Source organism: Grammomys surdaster, unplaced genomic scaffold (assembly GCF_004785775.1).
Source record: "Grammomys surdaster isolate TR1022 unplaced genomic scaffold, NIH_TR_1.0 126059, whole genome shotgun sequence".
In the NCBI taxonomy this organism is placed as follows: Eukaryota; Metazoa; Chordata; class Mammalia; order Rodentia; family Muridae; genus Grammomys; species Grammomys surdaster.
In genome coordinates this window covers 5,228,714-5,249,414 of record NW_021620869.1, presented here as the reverse complement: position 1 = coordinate 5,249,414, position 20,701 = coordinate 5,228,714, and the positions used below count along the sequence as shown (strand labels likewise).

Sequence of the window (20,701 nt, the reverse complement as noted above, 5' to 3'; positions counted from 1 at the left end):
CAGAAGGCAGGGGACAGGCTGCTGAAGCATGGTTGGACAGAGTCTAGAAGACAAAGAGGGACTCTCAGAAGATGTGCAAACAGTGAATTGGGGAGGAGTGTGTGGACATATCTAGGCAGCTTAGTGTGTAAGAAGACCACAGAGATGGCATGGAATGAGGAGGGAAAGCTAGAAAAGACAGCCTTGGAGGGAGACGAGGTGGAAGAGATAGAATCACTACTGTGGGACATGGCGAGAGATGAGGGGTTAGACAGACTCCCTGTTAGGTGACAGGTAGGGAGAGGGGCCATGGCTAGGTAATAAAGTGGCAAACTTCCAAGATGGCCGGCATCTTCCTCACCCTCCTGACTTAAGGCAGAAGCCTGGCAGCCTAAAACAAAGGCCTTGTAGGCTTTTGTCTCCCACCAGCAGGCCCCTTCCTGATGGTCTGATTTAACAAATTCAAGGCTGGATCAGGAAACATCATACAGTTCCAGAGCAATCAACCACCATATCTGCCTTCAACCTGACCAGCCTTCAAGTAGGGGAGGAAAGCTCCAAGGTTTTAAAAGCCCCAGACCTTGAGAAGAGACTGGATTGTTCTCTTTCCTTCTGAGCCCTGATCCTCTGTTTCATAGAGTCCATTTTTCTCTGTATGTCTGCTGCATGCGTGTGGTTCCTCACCCATTCTGTCTGTGGTGCTTGAGATTTCTCTGCTGCTGTCTGTTGCTCTTCAGATTTTTCCTGCCTTTTATTTCCTTAACTGGCAGAGAAAACAAACCCAGTCAGGACTCTTAGACTGTATCATTTGGGGGGCCCTCTTGGATTTCTTCTGAAGGCTGTATCAACTGGATACATTGGTAGAGGTGCCGGGCAGACATTCCTGCTAAGGAGGAGTTCTCTGACTGCAGTACCCATCAGTGGCGTCTGAGAGCACAGACCCCTTGACTCTGTCTGTCTCACATCTGTCTTCAGGCATTCCTTGTCATTAGAAACCCTTCTACACCAGACACAGAGATAAGAAGGTTCCTTGACTCTGTTAGCATTGCTCTGTGGACTATCTTGCAGACTGCCTACCCCCCCCCCCACCCCATAGGAAATGTACTTAATAACATGAGGGACTGTCACTCATGGCTCTAACCTTATTTTGAACACATTTTGAACAAGGCTTCTGACATTCCCTACATCTCCTAGTACTTAGATGGGCATTTGGGGGACATATGATTGATAGCCCCTTAGATAACTTCTGGAAGGACAGGGCCTGGTAGAAGTCACACATGGGTTGTGTGGTTTTAAAGTTGTAGCCTACTGGAGGCCCCACCTGTCAACATCCTCCATCCCTGGTGAATGGGTAGGGACTACCACAAGAGGACTAAAGCACGTACACTCTGGGCCATTAATCTGTCACCTGTTAAAAGCGTAGCATGAATTTTCTTTGTCCAGGTCTTTATACTCTTTCAAAACTTTGTGACAAAACAGAAGCGTAGGCCACAAGGCCCAAATGCTCACTCTGTGTTAAGTTTGCTATCAGCATTGCTCTAGATAATACTGCTGGCTTGGAGATTATGATGAATAATGGTCAACGAGGCCACCCTGCAAAACTTGAAAGCTGTTGTGGTGGATTGAACAAGAATGGTCCCTATTGGCTCATATATTGAATGCTTAGTCATTAGGGAGTGGCACTATTTGAAAGGATTAGAAGGATTAGGAGGTATGGCCTTGTTGGAGAGTTTGTGTCACTGGGGGTGAACTGTGAGGTTTCAAAAGGCCATGCCAGGCCCAGTCTCTTTCTACAAAGTTCTTTTTCAACCTTCTCTTATGGTACTTGCTGGCATTCAATCTCATGCTAAAATTTAGTCTTAGGTGGAGTTTATTACTCGCTTTGGGCTGTATTCCCAAGCAACCTGACTCAAGGAAGAAGCAGGCCCAGCATGCCTCGGCTGCTACTGGCCTCACAGTGTACATGGTCACTGCGTGGATCTCATCAGATCCTGCAGATGTCAGACGGGGGCTGAAAGGGCATAAAATACTAGACTGTGTTTTCTTATCCTATCTGTGCCTTTCGCTGTTTAACTGGGGTCAGACTCACCTCACACCTGCATACCGGCTGTTTGATCATTTAAAAAGTATTCTGCCAAAGATAATCTAGGGTGAATGTGGCCAGTTGCCTGCAGGAACAGGCACGTTCCTTCCAACACAATCTTGCATTATTCTACAAACTTAATAATCGGACATCAGTAAGCCATTAGAGGGCCAGGACATTTGTGCAAGGTGACTCTGGCCTCAGTGGCCCAGCAGTTCCTTGATGAAGTCGAATGTCTACTAACTCACCCAAGTGCAAGGCCAGGCTGTTAAAGTCACCACAATGCGTACCAAACTGTAGCCTGGTCCCTACTCAACAAATGGAGCAATCAGGTGACCCAGCTCAGCATGGCTGCTTTGGCTTGAGTTGAGGAGGTCTGAATGACTGGGGCAGCAGGGTCTCATCCATGCTATTTCCATGTCTTAAGGACCCAGCATTCACTGTCACCGGAGGCTCTACCCGTCCCTCAACCTTCTAGAACCCTTGCCTGCCTATCTATCCGTCTGTCTGTCTGTCTGTCCGTCCGTCCCTTGGATGTTCTGTTTACAAACAGTAAGTGCTTGGGTCTGCTAGTCCATACTCCTTTTGCATGTGTGAGAATTAATCACAAAAGAGAGAGATTTGACAATTTGCTAATGAAAAGTGGTCTCCTTTGCTCTTTTCACTTAGTTATGGAGAAGCTTCATTTAAATTACGCAGAGAGTTTGAGGTCATGGCCAATTAAATGTAATTGAACCTCTAAAGTTGTGTGGGCTAGTTCACTCTGTGGCCAGCAGAGGGCTCTTCAGTCCTATCAAATATCAAACATCTCTGTGTCAATTACAGACTAAGCCTGATCTTCATCAAAACAAGGCGGCCTCTATTGCTGAGTTCTAGGCGTCTTCCGAGTGCACTGCCCAACGGTTAGCACAGGCATCAGACCTCAGAACACACTGTCTTAGCTGTTAGAACATGCTTACATGTCTAAGTAAGTTATGAAGTTACAGACATGAGCCCTGGATGTTTTAGGGTTCTTCACTGGATATGGAGAACTTTAGGAAAATAACAGTAAAACCCGACAACTGCTTTCTAAGCTACTGCCTCAGTTTACCAAGCTGGAACCACACATATCCATTCCTTCACAGGTTCGCTCTTTATTCCACGAATACTGGCAGATTATTTGCTTCTGGCAGGAGGGAGGGAAGCTTTGATGGTGGCAGAAAGGAGGCACCTTCGGTGGTGGGGACCCTCTCCCTGCCTGCAGGTATGTAGTAACCTTGGTCTGTATGTGAGGTGCTGCCATGTTGGAGAGGAATGGAAGGCTTCAGGCTATTGGGGATTCACATTCTAAATTTACCCTACTAAGTGGGTGTCCATTTGAATAGTACGTGCAGATGCTTTCTTCTGTACGCCCATCTTCAACATTCTATTGTTAATTGCTAGCTTCCTGAGCTTCCTTTTATACAATCAATGAAGAGATTTCAAGTTCTAGCAAGAGGATACCTTTGTTTTGAAACCGATAAGCAACAAAAAAGCAGAAGTATCCTAAAACTGGGAGCCTGGCTGATGAAACGGAGGTAAACTGAGGCAGGGGAGAGGACTAGGGATGCAGAGACTCCTGACAAGGGCTGCTCACTCTGGTGGGCAGTGTGTTGTGGGCGGGCAAGGATTAATAGGAACTGGACAGAACGGTGCTGTTACTGTACATAAGGGGAAGGGTTCAGATGGAGCGGCGTTGTAGTCACACATGTGGTGACTTTGTGCTGAAAGCCCAGCTCCTCCCAGTCCACGCCCCTCTGCATAAGGGCTGAACTGCTCGCTCCAGGCCGCACCAATGCTGGGGCAACTTGGGAAGAACAGGATATATATGGGTACAAGTAACTCCCCAGGGCAGGGTTAACTAAACCAATACTTCATCTTCCCCCTAAGTGTGTCCAGGGTGGAGAAGCATCCTTCCATCCGAGCCTGGCCACAGGTCGCTCACCCCCACACCCCTCATATACAACACCAGAAGCCTCAGATTCTGTACTCAGGGACTTAATGTCCACACTGTGTTCCCTCACACCCTGCTAGCAATGCAGGTGCCCACAGTCTGATGCTTTCTTCTCTTTGGAACCTCACATGTCCTTGGAGGGCAGTTAAAACTGCTACCTCCATGGAGAAACCTCCTCAGCCCCCTTGTTTCTGTGGTCTTTAATTCTCTTCTCACCAGAGCCAGAGACACAGCTACACCTACCATGTGGCTCTGTGGCCAAGGGACCTTACCATTCTTCTGTTTTCTTTTCTTTGTTTCAAGGCTACTATGTCCTCAATTTGAGGTGGACTTTCTCACATAGTTCAGTCTGGGCTCCTTCTCTGATATTCTCCCCCTTGACTCTGTCCTCCCAGGACAAAGTGCCAAAGGCTCAGTAGAAGACAAGAGAGAGATCTCTGGCCACCCAGATGCCCACTACTAAAAGGTATGCATGATGAAGCATGGTCCTGTAGCATTGATGGCATTGCATTGTGGGTTCTGGACCACAGCACATGCGCATTGTGGGATGCTGGTGGTGGAGGCGGTATGTGCATGGAGACGAGTCCAGTGCACTCTCCACACACCCTGCTCAAACCTGCCATTGACTTAAAACTGCTAGAAGCCAAGTAAACGAACAGGAGAAGGTTTGGGGATCCACCTGTACCCGATCCCTCAATCTGAAACCACCTTCAACACACTGTGGAAGGTGACCTTGGCCTTCATACAGAGACTTCTTCAGGATTTATGCTCGGTATCCAAGCCGTTGATTTTCGCACCCAATGCTGTTCTGAGGGATCTGTACATGATGCACTGTTTCTGGTCCCCCTTCCCCTCTTCCTGATTCTCCTTCCTCCTCACGCCCACACTATATATGCATGTGTGGGTTTGTGTGCTCGTGTGTGCGTGCATGCATGGATGTATATGTGCATGTGGTACCAGAGATCAACCTTAGATATCATTCCCTGAGTCCATCCTCTTTGTTTTTTGAGACGTGACTTTTCACTGGGATCTGGGGCTTGCTGAGAAGGCTGGGCTGGGCAGAGCAGCTAGCAACAGGGATCCTTCTGACTACACCTTCCCGGCGCTGGGGATGACCATAGCTGGCTTTTTGTGTGGATGCATGGGATGGATCTGAAGCTCTCATAATGCTGGGCAAGCACTTTACTGACAGCCATCTTTCCAGTCGCCCCCTTCCTTTCTTCATTCAGTCAGCTCGTTTGAGGTCAGGTGTGGCCCGAGTCACGTATATGTTCATTCTTCACAGATCTAGGTTAGTTACACCACCGCACACAACAGTAGTGTCTTGAAGTTATTCATCAGAGTCTTCATCCCCAGGAGCTAGGGAGCAGAGCTGTCTGGCTCCTCTTGGGACTGTGGCACAAGTCTTGGAGAGCAGCACATCTGGACAGGGCCCTCTCCTGGAGAAGGGACTGGGCATAAGAGCTTTGTGCATCCTTTGCTCGCTGGCTGCAGGCTACTGTGTCTGCGTGACCTAGATGTGACCTCCCGGCAGAGCAGTCATCTTTGCCCTCTTCCTCTAGGACCTCACTACTGTGCTGGCCCTTGGCTGTGTCATTGTGCAGGAGGAGGAAGAAAAGAGCCACAGGCCATCATGGAAGAGCCAGCATCTCCCCTGAGTCTAGGTGCAGGCTGGGGGGGGGGGTTTCTGTTGTTTACCTCCAGCAAGAAGTCAATCCCACAGAAGTCAGCACTGCTGCTCTGGAGCCATGGCCTGTGTCCTATGATCTATAGTGAGCCCCACCTTCTGGCTTCCTGGGCACTAGTGAGCCCCACCCTCTGGCTTCCTGGGCACTAGTGAGCCCCACCCTCCGGCTTCCTGGGCACTAGTGAGCCCCACCTCCGGCTTTCTGGGCACTAGTGAACCACATCTGCAGGCTTCCTGCCCTTCACTCATCTAAGCAAGCCTCTTAATCCTGTCTTCCTCTGGTTAATTAAATGCAGATGGCTGCTCTGTCAGTCATGGGGTGGTTGCAGCATGTGGGGGGTGGGAGGGAACAGTGGCCTCTTGGAGCAATCTTTAATTGAATGACCCCCACTCTTGAGACTTCTGGGTCTTTCATTAATCAGCTACACACACAACAAAGGTGAAACCTAACGAGGTGTGTGTTGGGGGCCAACACCAAGAGGTCTAGGTGGGTGATGTGCTGTTTTCCATTTTAATGGCCTGACATCTAGCATCTCCTGTCCACATGATGTCGGGTTATGATAATTCTGGTAAGAGCATTGATCGCTTATCTATGATCAAGATGAGGGCTCTTACTTTCTAACAAGCTGCACACAATGATCAGGTCACTGGCTATGCCCAGAGTCACACCAGGAGCTGTGTAGGGAGTAAAGGCACTAGCTGTGTGTTCATAACTCAGGCTATGAAACATGGAGGCTGGAGCCGGACTTTGGGCATCTCAGAGCAATGCTATGACCCAGCTCTTCCCTCACTTTGTGCCTCTGTCCATAGGCCGTTGTGAGACATGAATACGTTAGTTTTATTTCTGTGGCTGTGATAAAATATCCAGACTAAAAGCAACAGTGAAGCAGGGTGTCAGGGTTCATTGTCTTGTTTTTCGAGACAGAGTTTGTCTGTATAGCCCTGGCTGTCATCCTGGATCTCATTCTGTACACAAGGCTGGCTTCAAATTCACAGAGATCTGCCTGCCTCTGCCTCCCAAGTGCTGGGATTAAAGGTGTGAGCCACCACCGCAAGGCGGGGTGTTGGGGTTTAACCCAGTGGTACAGTGCTTACATAGCAAGCAAAAGACTCTGGGGTTTGGACCTCAGCAACGGGGGTATGGGGTAGAGGGAGGGGAAGGAACATAGCATAGGAAGAAGTTATTTGGCTCAGACTTCTAAGTTGCAGTCCTTCATTGTGGGGAAGGCAAGGCAGAAAGTATGGCTAGTCACACACATTCACGGTCAGGAGCGGAGGGGACTGGATGCACACTGTTCTCTTGCTTGCTTAGGTTCAGCTTGATTTCCTTATTCTTACACAGCTCAGGACCCCCTGCCTAGTAAACGGTACTGCCCACAGAGGACTATAACATTCTACATTGATTAACCATCAAGACAATCCTCACAGACCAACCTGACCTAGGTAGTTTCTCTTTGAGACTCTTTTCCCAAGTGATTCTAGGTGTTGTCAAGTTGACAGCTTGAACTAACCAGCACAAAATACACAGCAACATGCACAGGAATGTCCAGGGTAAGATGCTTGGAAATGCTGATGCTTATAATTCATGTGTGATGAAGTCTCGCATCTAGGATATACAAATAATTCTAATAAACCCTGAAGCCGATAGCCTACGGAAGGTAAGCAGCAAAGGGGCTGGCAAGGTCTTGAGATAGTGTTCACTATATAAGCATGAAGACTTGAACTGGCTCGCTACTCAGTATCCGCTTAAAACAGCTAGGCACTGGTGTATGCTCTTAATTCCAAGGCTGGGCTGGTGGAGACACCTATCTCTGGTGCTTGCTAGCCAGCCGGCCTACTTAGTGAGTCCAGACCAGAGAGAGGCCCTGTCTCCTAAAATGAGGCGGATGGTATCTGAAGGGTGGCACCCAAGGTTGACCTCCGGCTCTCACATGTGCTGACACACACAGCTGCATGCTAATCCCTACTTACACAAGTGTATCCCACACATGCAAACAAAAGCCCACACCTGCTCGCTCATCTATCCACACAGAGTGGGCAACGTCCTCAAGAGATAGTTTGCAAGAGGAGTCAGACAAACAAGACCCATCAGGTAGGTGTCCTCTTACCAGAGGTGTTGCACTATAGGGTTCCTTTGCTACAGTCACGAAAGAAGGGAAGAGCAACACTCTCTAGGGCCCTGTGGTAAGAGGTGACTGAGGGAACAGAGCCCTCTGCTCCTTCCTCTCGTCTGGGATATACTGGATCAGCATCCCCAGGAGGGACTCACTTCTATTCTTGTGGCATTGATACTACCACCCCCATACTTTATAGCTCTGAGAAGGCAGAGTCAGCCTAGTGCCCAGCCAGGACGCTGTGTGGAGTCACACTGGATTCTACAGTCAAATCTGAGACTGTAACAGTTAAGGTGGGTTGAACAGCAGGCGAGTAACCTCGAGGTCTTCAGCCAGATTGAAATTACATCTTGTAAGATCTTCATATCTCATGTAGAGGATTTGTATCTGAGTTCTTTAAGGTTCCTTCATTCTGGTGATGGGACCCAGAGGGGCTGTTAAAAACTTAATTATGGTCACAGAGCTGACAGTGCATTTGGTCCTCTGAGATGCTATCTGTGACTCTGTGTCATCCTTGTCTGTGACCCTCCAATGCTGGGCCTATCTCTCTGAAGATTCCCTCCTTTAGACCTGTTGAAAGAGCTCACGCTCAGAGAGTAATGGAGTGTCGTAATTTGTACCACATGAGAAACAGTACAAAGGTCATGAGGACAGGGAGATGAGCTGGGGAGGTAAAATGTGGGTTTGATTTTCCAGGACACATACAGGCATCTCAGCAAGGAATCCTGTGGCCTCAGAAGTCAGGTCTGGGCACCACGGTAGGGTGTTTATTCTCCAAAGAAGATGTTTCTAATTGTGGGATGTTCAGCCAGATGTGGAAATGAGTTAATTTATGGGAGGGTGAAAGGGGAGCTCAACACAGATGTGTCTGTTGCTCTAGAAAAATGATCTGCAGGAACCGAGTGTCATTTGGAAGAGGAAGGGCACGTACCTTGAAGACTAAGTGTATCATCATCTGCAGGCCGGTTTTGCCCGGGTACTTCCCAGCAATGTTTGAGGAAGACAGGTTGAAGAGGTTAGCTCCTGTTTCGGTGCAGATAGCATGGACCAGCATTTTCTTCCCTACCCCTGGGGGTCCAGCCAAGAGCAGCGACTTCACCAAGGGAGCTCTCTCATGCACTTCTGCGGACCCTGGAAAAGGCCGAGAGGCCAGTGCTGTTGAGTATGCCAAGAAGACAAGAGGCCTTTATGCTAGGATGCTGCATTGTGTGAAGGGGTCTGTGGCCATGGTGAATATGTGGAAATCAAGTCAAGCCCAAGGCTCACCTTCTGCCTCAAAGGGTTCTGGGGCCTCTGGGGCCTCCAGGCCAGTGTTTCCTCCCTTGGCCCTGCATTTTTTTCCAAACTCATGATTTTAAAGACCATACTTATAATAGCTTACCCAAGTTGTTTTTTAATTTGTATTATTTATTATTTATCTATTTATTTATTTATTTGGTGGTGGTGGAATAGATTGCAGAGAGACAGACAATGAGGTTGGCTGAGACGTGGTCATTTCCCTTGGAACCTTTTCTTCTACTATGTATTGAAGCGTATGAGACAGAGGGAAAGGCCAAGGACCAGGGGACAAAGCCTAGAGATCTTCCTCCTGAGCTGGCCCCAGACTGTCAGGATCAAAGGTCACCTGGCACATGATGATAGAACAGCTTGGATTACCATTGTTCCCACTTTCTGTTCTCATCCGCCCAGTCTATACCTCAGGCCAGGTAGGGTGAGGGTCAGAGTGGCAGAACAGAGTGGGCACTCAGTAGGTATAAGATGCACAGAATTCAGTGCTGGTCAGTGTGGGGAGGGGAACAGCTGTCCTCAATGGGCTCTGGTTTTGGAGACTCTGGGTACCTATGTCTTGGCTATTAATATGTGAATATAATAATATTAATTATAAAACGTGAGACAGGTTCTTACCTTATAGCCCAGGCTGGCCTGATCCTTTCCCTCTGCCTTGCTAATGCTAGGATCATAGCCATGTGCCATCATGCCTGGCTCAATATAATTTGCCCTTTCCTTTCCTTCCTGGTATAATTGAAAAGACAGGGGATTGTTTGAAAGTCAGAAACGTATCTTTAGAGTGGATCAACGTTCTACATATGCTTTCCGGTGACATAACCGAGGTTTATGTGGTCAGAGGGGGTTACAAGAACATGCCATGATGAAGGAACAGTTTTCTGGTGGTAGGAGAGAGAGGCTATTTACTTTTCTTTCCTTCTTACTTGGATATGGAAGAATGCTTTGGGTATGGCTCTGGCAAGCCCTGGGTACTCTCCTGTGGCTGAGTAGGGTGGATTTTAAATATGGAAAAATCTCTAGATATGGTTTATGGTCAGAAGGAAGCTGAGGCCCGAGGAGACGTGCCTGCAATGGGAAGCTGGGATGGGGCTGAACCTGCAACAGGAGGCAAAGGGTTCTTGGAACCTTGAGGTCCACAGATATTGGAGAAGCTAAAATTCAGCTAGGGGTCTCAGCTGGACCTTGGGAGAAGGGGCCATCTATGTGGGACTTTGGAGTAGGGCATCTCAGGAGCAGTGTGTGAGAAGGGTCCCCATGATGGAGGCACAGTGTCTGATCAGGTTGGTCTTAAGGGAGCAGCGTACATTTTGATTGGTCAGGTATCAGGGGACAGTGATGGGACAGGTGAGGAGACTTCTGACAGTAGTCGGCTGTCTGAAAGGTGGATGGGAATTGTAAGGCTGCCAAGGGTGTTGGATGGGGCCAGGGCTGGGAGAAGTCTGGGAAGAGGTGGCAGGAGGATGGGACCTCAGGGTGGATGTGCCAGACTCAAATGCAGGACGTCACTTTTCTAGGGAGAGATTACCCAGGCCCCTTGGAGGTGAAGAGGGTGGTCCAGGGAAGGCCCTTGTGCTTGGGACCCAGCTGACACAGGCATCCTCATTCTCATGGTGTGGTCTAGAGATTTGGGATACTTCTAGCTTTAAGCATACCATCTGTCTAAGGGATGGAGGACTGTAGAGAAACAAGAGGCCTGGTGTTTTGGGTCCTGACTCTATTTCTGTCTCTCCCTAACTTTACTGTCATCTGGAGATGTAGGATTGTGGAGGGTACAAGACCATAAAAAGGAACCTTCAGACAATGAACCACATCTACTCAGGAAAGCACCCTCCCTGTCTCCCCTGAATCTTCCAGGACCTTATCCGACACGTCCTGGGCTTTCTCTTATACCATGAGGGGTCTAAGAAGCCTCAATCCTAGTCCTAGCCACTTAGGATAGGGTTCTGTTTCACCACCAGGTGTGGAAACCAGCCTGTGTGGGCTTCTGTCAGTGGCCACCACTGAAGTGATCCAAACAATTATTGTCCCCTTAAGGCTTTGCCTCATTCCTTTTCTAACAGGATGTACTTTCCACATGAAGGTTCCCCTAGTGTGTGTGCGTGTGTGTGCATATGCATGCATGTGTGTGTGTGTGTGTGTGTATGTGTGTGTGTGTATAGGGTGGGGACAAGAGGCAGCTTCAGGAACTGTGCTGGCAGATGCCAGCATCTCCCCAGGTCACTTTCACGTGCAGCTGGAGGTGACACGTGAAGTTTAGATTAAACACCTGGAGGCATATCTGCACACACAGCTCATCTGCCCCACTTGTGTCTGCATTCCTGACAGGTGACATAAAACTGTCTCAGGAGAGCCAGCTCTCCAGCTGACTCTGTGGTCAGGGGAGCTTGGCAGCTGTTGATTACAGCACAGGATGGGGGCAGGGTATGGGTTGGGGTGAGGGTAGGGTGGGGTGAGGGAGTAGGTGGTGGTGGGAGGGTTCTCCATGACAAAGGGGTGAAGGGAGGTAGGGGTGGAGTCCTTTTGAAGCAGAATGGAAAACCATGCATAGCAGGGACTTGCAGACCAAGGGGACAAATGTAGTGTACACTCAGGCAGGAAGAGTTCTTTATACACCTACTGGCTCATTGCATTTTCTGACTCCCATTATGTTACAGTAAGGTGTGAGGCTCAGTGTATTTTATTAAGTTGGCCCTGTGAATGCTACATATTGAATTTGTTGACATTAAATCTTGGGCTCCAATATGTTATATTTGTATGTGATGCAATATGAAATATAGTGTCTGTACATTTATATTGCCCCCAAATTACATTTACTACTTCTGACGTAATGTCAGGAGAGGGCTTAAAGTTTTCTTGCCAACAGACTTAAGTTCTTAAGTCAAAGCGGGAGAGAGTTATTGAAGTAGGTGAAACAAGCTGTAAGTTTTAGCTTCAGAGAGGCAGGCAGAGCTCTGTCTGTTGTTGGGCTGCCCTCCCGCAGCAACCACTGAACAGAGGGAAGGAAGGAGCTACATGCCTCCTGCATCCCTAGGCACACTCTAGAGCTGTGTCTGAACAACCATGTTGGAGTTCTCAGCATTGAGAAGGGACTGTGGGGGCGATCAGGACACAGCCATAGAAGGTAGAATGTGAAGGCACACAGCCACCTTAGCTAGCTCTTGGGCTCAGCTCACTGACTTCACAGAGGCCATCTCTCTCCAGCTGATTGCCATAATGTAAACCAGACCCAGAGATGGCACAGAAGCTCTCTTCCCAGCATGCCCTTCTCTGCTGGGCATGTACTATGGAAGTAAGACAAGGCTTCATATCCTCAGTTAGGAATGGGAAACACCGTTCTGGTGTCAAATAGGAGATAGCATCAAAGCAAGAAGGGAAGCTGCTGTTCCAGCTTGTGGGAATGGCCAGTCCTTACCCAGAGGCAAGATTCCATACAGTGTGATGAGCTGTCTGACGTCCAGGAGGGAGGGCATGGGCTCTATGGCCACCTGGCGCAGAGTTGTCCCCAGATAGCTGTACTCACCTGGGGAGGAAGGAAACATGGATGAGTGACTGGGAAACCATGCTGGTCTGAAAAACGAAAGGACAGAGATCACAATACAATACGGAAGAGCTACCATGGGGGGGGGGGTGGAACGTCTATCCTACTCATATTAAACTATGAACCTGACAACCTAGAGTTATCACAGAGGAAGGACTGATTTGTGGTCATGTGTATAGGGGTTGGTGTAGAAAGGCTCAGCCCATGGTGGGCAGTGTCATCCCTAGGCAGGCAGTTGTTCAGATTATTAATTGTTGTAGAAAGACTCAGTCCATAGTGGGCGGCACCATCCCTAGGCAGGTGGTCCTGGCTGTATAAGAAAGCTAGCTGAGCATGGGCAAGGAAGTGAGCAAAAGCCAGAACAGCGAGCCAGTGAGCAGTCCTCCTCCATGAGTGGTTCCTGCTTTGAGTTCCTGTCCTGACTTCTGTCAATGATGACCTGTGACCTGGAGGTGTAAATCAAATAATCTCTCTCTTCCTCAAGTTGCCTTTGGTTAGAGAGGTGTTTTTTTTTGTCTGTCTGTTTGTTTTTTTGTTTTTGGATTTTTGTTTTTTTTTTAGATCACAACCACAGAATGAACCCAGGGCATCTTTTCTTAGATAAGGTTTGAAAAGAAATCAGGCAAAAAAGCTTGAGTATACCAGTTGTGATAAGAGGCAAATGACACGAACTGTTACAATAATCTCCCATGGAGAAAAACACTGTCTGCCTCCCATGTTCCAGCCCCAGGCTTGATCCTCAGCCTGGTCACTCAGAATCACTTAAAAAGAAAAAAAAAAACCCTATAGGGTTGTGTGAAGTGAGATAAAGTTCTGAGTGACATACAAAGAAGCTGAAATATTGCAGGATTTTTTTTTCAGACTTTAAAAGATTATGTCTAATATTGGTGGAAAATTCCACCATAAATTATGTAAGATCCATGTGGAATGTGTGCCCAAGCAGTGCGGTGTGAAAGGAAGGGTCCGAGTCTAATTTAGGACAAATAGAAACAGCTCCTGTTGAGGGTAATGTTAATTTACATTTTTATCATTTTTAAAGGGTTACCAAAGGAATAATATAGAAATAAATCTCTACAGGTTTAATTAAAGATATCAAAGGGCTTAATTGTAACTAGCCATAAATCTAAAGTGTTATTTTCTAACTCATTTAGATAAGGTCACCAAGAAAATTAGTTTGGCTGTCTCCATTTGTCACAAGGAAGGGCCTTTATGTACCGCTATGATTCCCGTGATGTGTTTCTGAATGCACAGTGAAGATACTCCTAGAATGAGGCAGTCTTTGACTGTCTCCTTCACCATCAGACTCGTTCTCTCATTCTTTCCTACTTCAGGTGCTCACTGATCCTGTGTGTGTGTGTGTGTGTGTGTGTGTGTGTGTGTGTGTGTGTGATGAAAGGAGTGCATTCCTATGTGTGAAATGCCGAAGACACCTAGTGCTTAGAGCATTTCCAAACATGAGGAAAATTAGAGTTGAAGCCAAGAGACTGGCCGCTGTCTTGTGCAGGGCAACCTTCCAAATTCTCAGCATTAAAAAAAGAAGCCCTTGGCAAGGACAACCGTATTGGTTGGCGGGATGAGTGATAGTGGACACTTCCATTACAGATCCGGAGACGCCTGCATTTTAACGAGCAGGTAATAAATAGTAGAATGGTTAATTTAGCCTCTACCAGAAGGGAAAGAGGCCCTGTAGCAACCGTTAAATCTAGTGCTTACTTGCCAGTAAACACGACATTAGGGGGTCAGTGAAAGCAACCTCAATTTTCTTGCTTGTGTAAATCCATATTAATATCCAGGCGGACCATATTTTCTGGAACCTAGCAGATTTTATTTAAACAAATTATATTAAATTAAATTAGTGGGTGTTGGTTCTGATAGCGAGAAGGGATCCAACTAGCCTGGGCTGTTTGCCAAGTTAGGAGCCTCACTCTGAAAGCACGTCTCTGTGTTTTATGGCTGCCTAAAATGGGAGTCATTCTCTCTTCCCATCTACAAAGTCAGAGTACAGAAAGTTCTGGATCCCCTGCACAAGCACCAGATCTTCCAGACAGAGGAGAAAGATGAAATTAGGAGAGAGGGTCTTTGAGATACAGGGAGTTACATGAAGCTAGGAAACGCACGGCAGATGAAAGAGGAGAGACAGGACATGCTCAGAGTGCTGAACTCAGTTCTGGTACAATCTGTGTTGGCATCCTCAAGCCCAGTTCTCGCCGTGTGACTTTATCCGGGAGGAGGATCTGTGAAGATACTCTTGGACAATGGGTCCACAAGGAGCCTGAAAATTAGCAGGATTCCTGTCCTTATAGGAATGGGGAAACTGGATACAGAGAAAGACACTCCTGGAGGGAGGATAGGAGCCAAAGATGAACGTGCAGATGGGGTGAAGCGGCCACATATCAAGTGACACCAGAAGGGGCTGTGAGCACCAGCAGCAGAGGAGATGTGGGCTGAGCGCTTTCCTCAAAGCCTCAGAAGGAACCCACCCCACCTCATCTCAACCTTGGACTTCCAGTCTGCAGAAACGAGAGTTGGTCTGTTTCTACTGTTTAAGCTACTGGGCTTGTTGTCCCTGTTAAGACAGCTGTAGCTCAGGCACTGAGTGAGCAAAACAAAGAGAAGCAGTGCAGAAGAGCACATTGAATACTACCAGAAACACAAAGGATCCTGGAGAGCAAAACAAGGTCGGCAGCTTGTATTTCCATTCTATTCAATATAGCAAAAGAAAGGAAGGGAGAACAAAGTAGTTTATCAAAATAACCCATGGGGTGCGTGTGTGTGTGTGTGTCTGTGTGTATGTGTGTGTATGTGTGTGTGTGTATACGTGTCTGTATGTGTGTCCGTGTGTGTGTGTGTGTCCGTGTGTGTGTGTGTGTGTGTGTGTGTATGTGTGTGTGTGTGTGTGTGTGTGTGTGTGTGTATGACTGTGCATTTGGAGGCCAGAGATCAATCTCTGCTATTCCCCAGAAGATGTCTGTCTACCTTGGTTTTGAGACAGGGTCTCTCCCTGGCCTGGAGCTCAGTAGGTAGGCTAGGCTTATTGTCCTGTCTCTGCTTTCCCAGTGCTAGGAGGCACCACCACACCTGCCTTGTTTTCTACAAGTTCTGGGAATGGAACTCAGATCCTCATGTTTGCACAGCAAGCGTTTTACTGACTGACCCGTCTCCACAGCCAGTAATCTACATTCTTAAAGAGATCCTTCAGGGACGGGGTGAGGGCCCTCAGGAGGGTCTACGAACATAAACAGGGCACCTTGGCACACCACAGACATCGGCTTTCTAGCCCCTGCCGCTCAGTGTTCATCACACATGGTGGGGACGGCTTGCAGCATGGCGCTCTATGGACAAACCGGCTGTGATGAGGCTACAGAGTTAAAATCCAGCCTTAACGACACATGACTAGAAGTGTTGAAGAACTGCGTTTGTGTTTGGCTTGAGCTCCTTGGTTTTCAAAAAGAGAAAAAATATCAAGTGACCCAAGAGTCACCTCCAGGTGAACTCCGTTGCAAGATCGCGCCTGTGTGCAGTGCTGGCGTACTCCGCAGCTTCTAGGACTGGAGTTTTGGAAGCTTGCAGCTTTAGCAGAGGTGACGAGCACCGAGGAGAATGGGGACTGGCTTTAAGAAGGCTTTGGTCCGTTTCTCATCATGCACTGCAGCTGCTGAGCCGTGGTGTGCCAGGTCCACTCGGGAGCATCTTGAGTTGTTTGTAGGTGACTGGGCCTCTTGGTGCTCTGAGTAAATGTGAGGTAGGAGGGTATGGGGGATGCAGAGCACCCTAAAGATAGTGACCCTTCTCATGGTGACACCCTGAGCCCACCAATGAAGGTGGCAACAGCATTGGCAGAGGAATAGTGGGAGCAGCATCTAATGAAGGGCTGAGAACTTGGTGTGTGACTTGCTCAGCGTTGACATCCATTTACTGAGGCTGCTGCTGCTGCTGCTGCTGCTGCTGCTGCTGTCATTTCCATCCCACAGAAGTGGAGGCATCAAAAGAGCCAGAAAAGGAACAGGGATTATGAGGCAGGAGTGAACTAGCCATGCTTATCCCGATCAAGGGTCCCAAGCACTGGAGATCTATCCTTAACACTGTGGCAAAGGAGCCTGCATTGGAGAAGTGCCCAGAATACTTTTCATGTGAACCTGGAAGCTCGCTACTTCCAGGGTAGGGTATGGGCTCTTCAAAATGAGCACGTTTGAACACCATTGACCATGCAGTGGTTGCCAAGCCAAATTAGATGTTTTGTTTCTTGGGTACCTGAGATCTGGCCAGGAGTCTGCTGTCCTGAGCTTCTGGGCATTGGACCAGAGCTTGGAGCTGAGCATCTTGGCAGAGACAGAGCCGAGGGCAGAGAGGGCATCCCTGACCTGCTGTGGTGTGGATGATGTCTGGGATTTTAAGGGAGCCAAGAGAAGAGAGGAAACCAGCAGGCCCTAGAAGCTGACTTCAGGCCTTAACATTGTTGAGCACTCACCACTGGACCTGCACCATGCCCCCTTGGTCTTCGAAGTGTGCTGGCTGTGCAGTCTTCTGTGTATGAGGTCCCTACTCTCTCCCATTTGGAGACCTGGTCTACACGCTTGCTCTTCTGTCCATATACAGGAAAAGCAGGCTGCTGAGGAAGTATCTTTCACAAGGTATGAGTTACCCAGGGCCAGCTTGGGGGACACCTCTGTGTAAAAATGCTAAAGAAACCAAGAAAATAAAAAATGCAAACCAATGTGCAGGAGGACAAGTGAGAGCTGGTCACTTTCACTCTAAGGATGAGAAAGAACAGAAACGACTGGCTGAGTGATGCTGAGATCAAGGCCAGTGGTGGGCGGTGTGTTTAAGGACATCTTACACATACTTGACCACAGTTCCCTTAATATAGGAAGTCTGTCCAGCTTTTCTGTTGAAGGAAACCTGCAGTCTCGAGGAGGTCTATCTCTGAATCAGAATTGAATCTGGAGAGGTAATGACCAGTATCAAAGTGCTATCCAAAGCCCCCTCCATCTGGCTGGCTGGTCTACACCCAATCACAGGCTGGAGAGTGAAGGAACGGATTTGTAAAATGGCCTCCTGTGTTGTCCAGCTCTACCACGAGGGTTGAGTTGGATTAAAGGAGGTGAAGGAAACCTGGGCTGGGGAGATGGCACAGAGGGTAAGGTGTGTGCTGAGCGATCACGAGGTACTGAGTTTGTGAAAGGTGGGCTCAGTTACAGTTATATCTGTAACTCCAGTGCTGGGGAGGGAGGCAGAGGCAGGAAGATGTGGGGGAGTTCGTTGTCTAGCCAGCCAAATCTGTGAGCTCCAGGTTCAATGAGAGAGCCTATCTCAAAATTTAAGATGAGGTACAACCGCTGGAGATGCCAGATGTCAGCCTCAGCTCTCCACAAGCCTGTGCACATACTTACACATATACAAACATGTACATAACACACATGCAAACATTTAAAAATTTAAAACAGTAAACCATGGGGTGGTGGTATAATGAAGGAACCTTGGTTAATAAGACCACAGAACCCAAGAAGATGCCATAGTCAAAGTTCAACAATTCAAGCTAAATTCCGGAGCAAACAAGGGTTGTATGAGGCTTGCCTGAGTATACAGGCCTGCCCTGTAATCTGAGAGATGAAGAGGTAAGGGTATCTGGGTGGCAAAAACAAACAGACAAACAAACAAACAACAAAAAACAAAAAAAAAAAAACCAGTAGATTCTCAGTTGTTTGCATGAAAGATGGCTTGGTACAATCTCTAAAGTCTCGTGTCCCACCCCAGGGACTGTTCACCATCTGCAAAGGGAAAGAGGAAGCTTTCCAAGGGAGACTCTGAGGACAGCGCTGTCACCACACAGTTCAAAGTAAATGCCACCAGGTGAGACAAAGAGGCACCAAGTGCCTCCTGTGGGAGATCCAAGGACACATCAGTGCATGTAGTTTTCCTGCCAAACACATTGAACCTGGACGAAACAACAAAGAAACCATCGAAGAAACCCAATACAGGGGCAGCCTGTACAGCAACCCAGATTCTTCAGAAAGGGGCAGCAGTGAGCAGCCCAGGAAGGTGAATGTCGGCCACCCAGGTTTGCTTCTGTCAAACTGGCACGGCTGGAGTCAGCCAGGAAGAGGAAACCTTGGGTGGGGAAATGTCTCCACTGGATTGGCTTACGGGCAGGTATGTAGGCCATTTTCTTGATGAATGATTGATGGGGGAGGGCCAAGCCCGTTATGGGAGGTGCCACTGCAAGGCAGGTATTGGGATTATAAAATTGGACTGAGAAAGCTATGGGAAGCAAATCAGTAAGCAGCATTCCTCCCTGGCCTCTGCACTGGGTCCTGCCCTGCCTTCCCTCAGTGACAGACTGTGATCTTGATGTGTAAGCTGGAGAAACCCTCTCCTGCCTCAGGTGCTTTTGGTTGTGATGTTTATCACAGCCAAAGAAACTTAACTAAAACGGAAGTGATGGTGTTCTCAACAGAAGGAGTTGCAGGAGAGTGGAGGGACGCAACCTCACGCACACCTTCCGTGGGACTCAGGGCTGGAGAAGGCACGCAGGTGTGAAGAACACATGCGGGACAGGGGGCAGACTGCATGCTAAGTATACATTAGGCGACAGTGTTTGACTTAGTGGTCCATTTTCTGAGTGTCAATGCTCTTTCTGGTTCTGTTGGAGACTGTCTGGTGGTCAACCACAAGAGATGTTTTCTTCACCAGAGTAAACACAACATCTCCTCCACCAGGGTACAGAATTCTGAGAAATTTTAAGCAGCTGGCATGTTCTTAGGTCAACATAGATACATTTTTAATTTTAAAAAATCGACACAAACCCTTAGTTGAAGATTGTAGTCACAACTGTCTGTTCTTCCTTCCTCTGAACACTTCTGACTAACCCTAAAAGTAAGTTCTTTGCAAAGAAACCCTGCAAAAGGGCTGTGCACCACGGAAGTATCACATTAATGCTCGACCCGTTCATTTCTTCATCTCAGGTCATGCCAGAAAGAACTGGCCAAGGGAGTCTGCTAATGGGTTGAAAAGCTGGCTTCTGCCCTAGTAAGGGACTGGTTTTATTCACGGAGCCCTTTTGTTCACAGTAACCCTGCCCCCTTAGGTTGTTAAAAATCAGTCTACAAGCAGCCACCATGACCCAGCTTCTGTTTGAAAAGAGACACAATGAAATGCATTTTTAGAACCCACGAAGTGCCACGTGACAGATGCAAATGCTGTGGTTGTGTACTTTACCAATGTAATCCGAGAGGTTGACCTTCAGAGCCTGGATCAGCAGGCCTTCCTCAACCAGCTCCTGGTACAGGGACTCGATGGTCCTGGGGACAAAGTACATTGTCTCTGTCATCAGTACACATTGACAAACTAGGATGTAGACCTCAGCTGCCCTGAGGTATGCTTTCATGTATGCAAATAAATGTGCTTTTGAAATATTTCTACAATTTGGGGATAAATCAGGCTTTTTGAAAACAGTATTTTCAGCCAGCCATGTAGATACTGGATGTTTCCCGTTAATAAGAATTATATTTGTGGGTGTCTGAGACCAACTATGACTCCATCAGTCTTTATGATGGTCCAAATATGAATTAGAAATTACTTGATAATAGTAGTACAATGGGCCTGGGATTTTATATTCAGTTAGCATCTGTGAGCCATAGATCATTAGCCTTCGTGAAGTTTCTGTTTCTTTTTAACTTGATAGTATAGTGTTTAATATCTACAAGGGGCAAGGATGGCTGAAACTGGAGAGAATTCTCTGTCTGTCTTTCTGTCTCTGTGTCTGTCTTTGTCTGTCTGTCTGTGTCTGTCTGTCTGGATGTCTCTCTGCCTCTGCATCTGTCTTTTCTGTCTTTCTGTCTGTCTCTCTCTGTTGTCTGTCTGTCTCTCTCCTCTCTCTTTCTCCTCTCTCTGTCTCTCTCTCTGTCCTCTCTCTCTCTCTCTTTCTCTCTCTCTCTCTCTCTCTGCATGTGTGGCATGTGTGTGCGTGTGTGCACATGTGTGCCAGAGGTTGATTTTGGTTGTTTTCCTCAATCTATTTCTATTTCTTATTTTTCTGAGATAT

General features: G+C 47.8%; 1 protein-coding gene across 2 annotated transcripts in view; it reads right to left on the bottom strand.

The window, feature by feature from the left end:
- The window catches only part of Iqca1 (IQ motif containing with AAA domain 1), a 106,591-nt gene that overhangs the window by 15,461 nt on the left and 70,429 nt on the right, over positions 1-20,701 (bottom strand). For both annotated transcript variants that reach the window (XM_028755405.1, XM_028755406.1), the window contains exons 13-15: positions 19,876-19,958; positions 12,535-12,642; positions 8,767-8,966 (exon numbers count right to left, since the gene is read on the bottom strand). In XM_028755405.1, the coding sequence (XP_028611238.1) occupies positions 8,767-8,966; positions 12,535-12,642; positions 19,876-19,958 (391 nt within the window). The remainder of the gene's footprint in view (positions 1-8,766; positions 8,967-12,534; positions 12,643-19,875; positions 19,959-20,701) is intronic.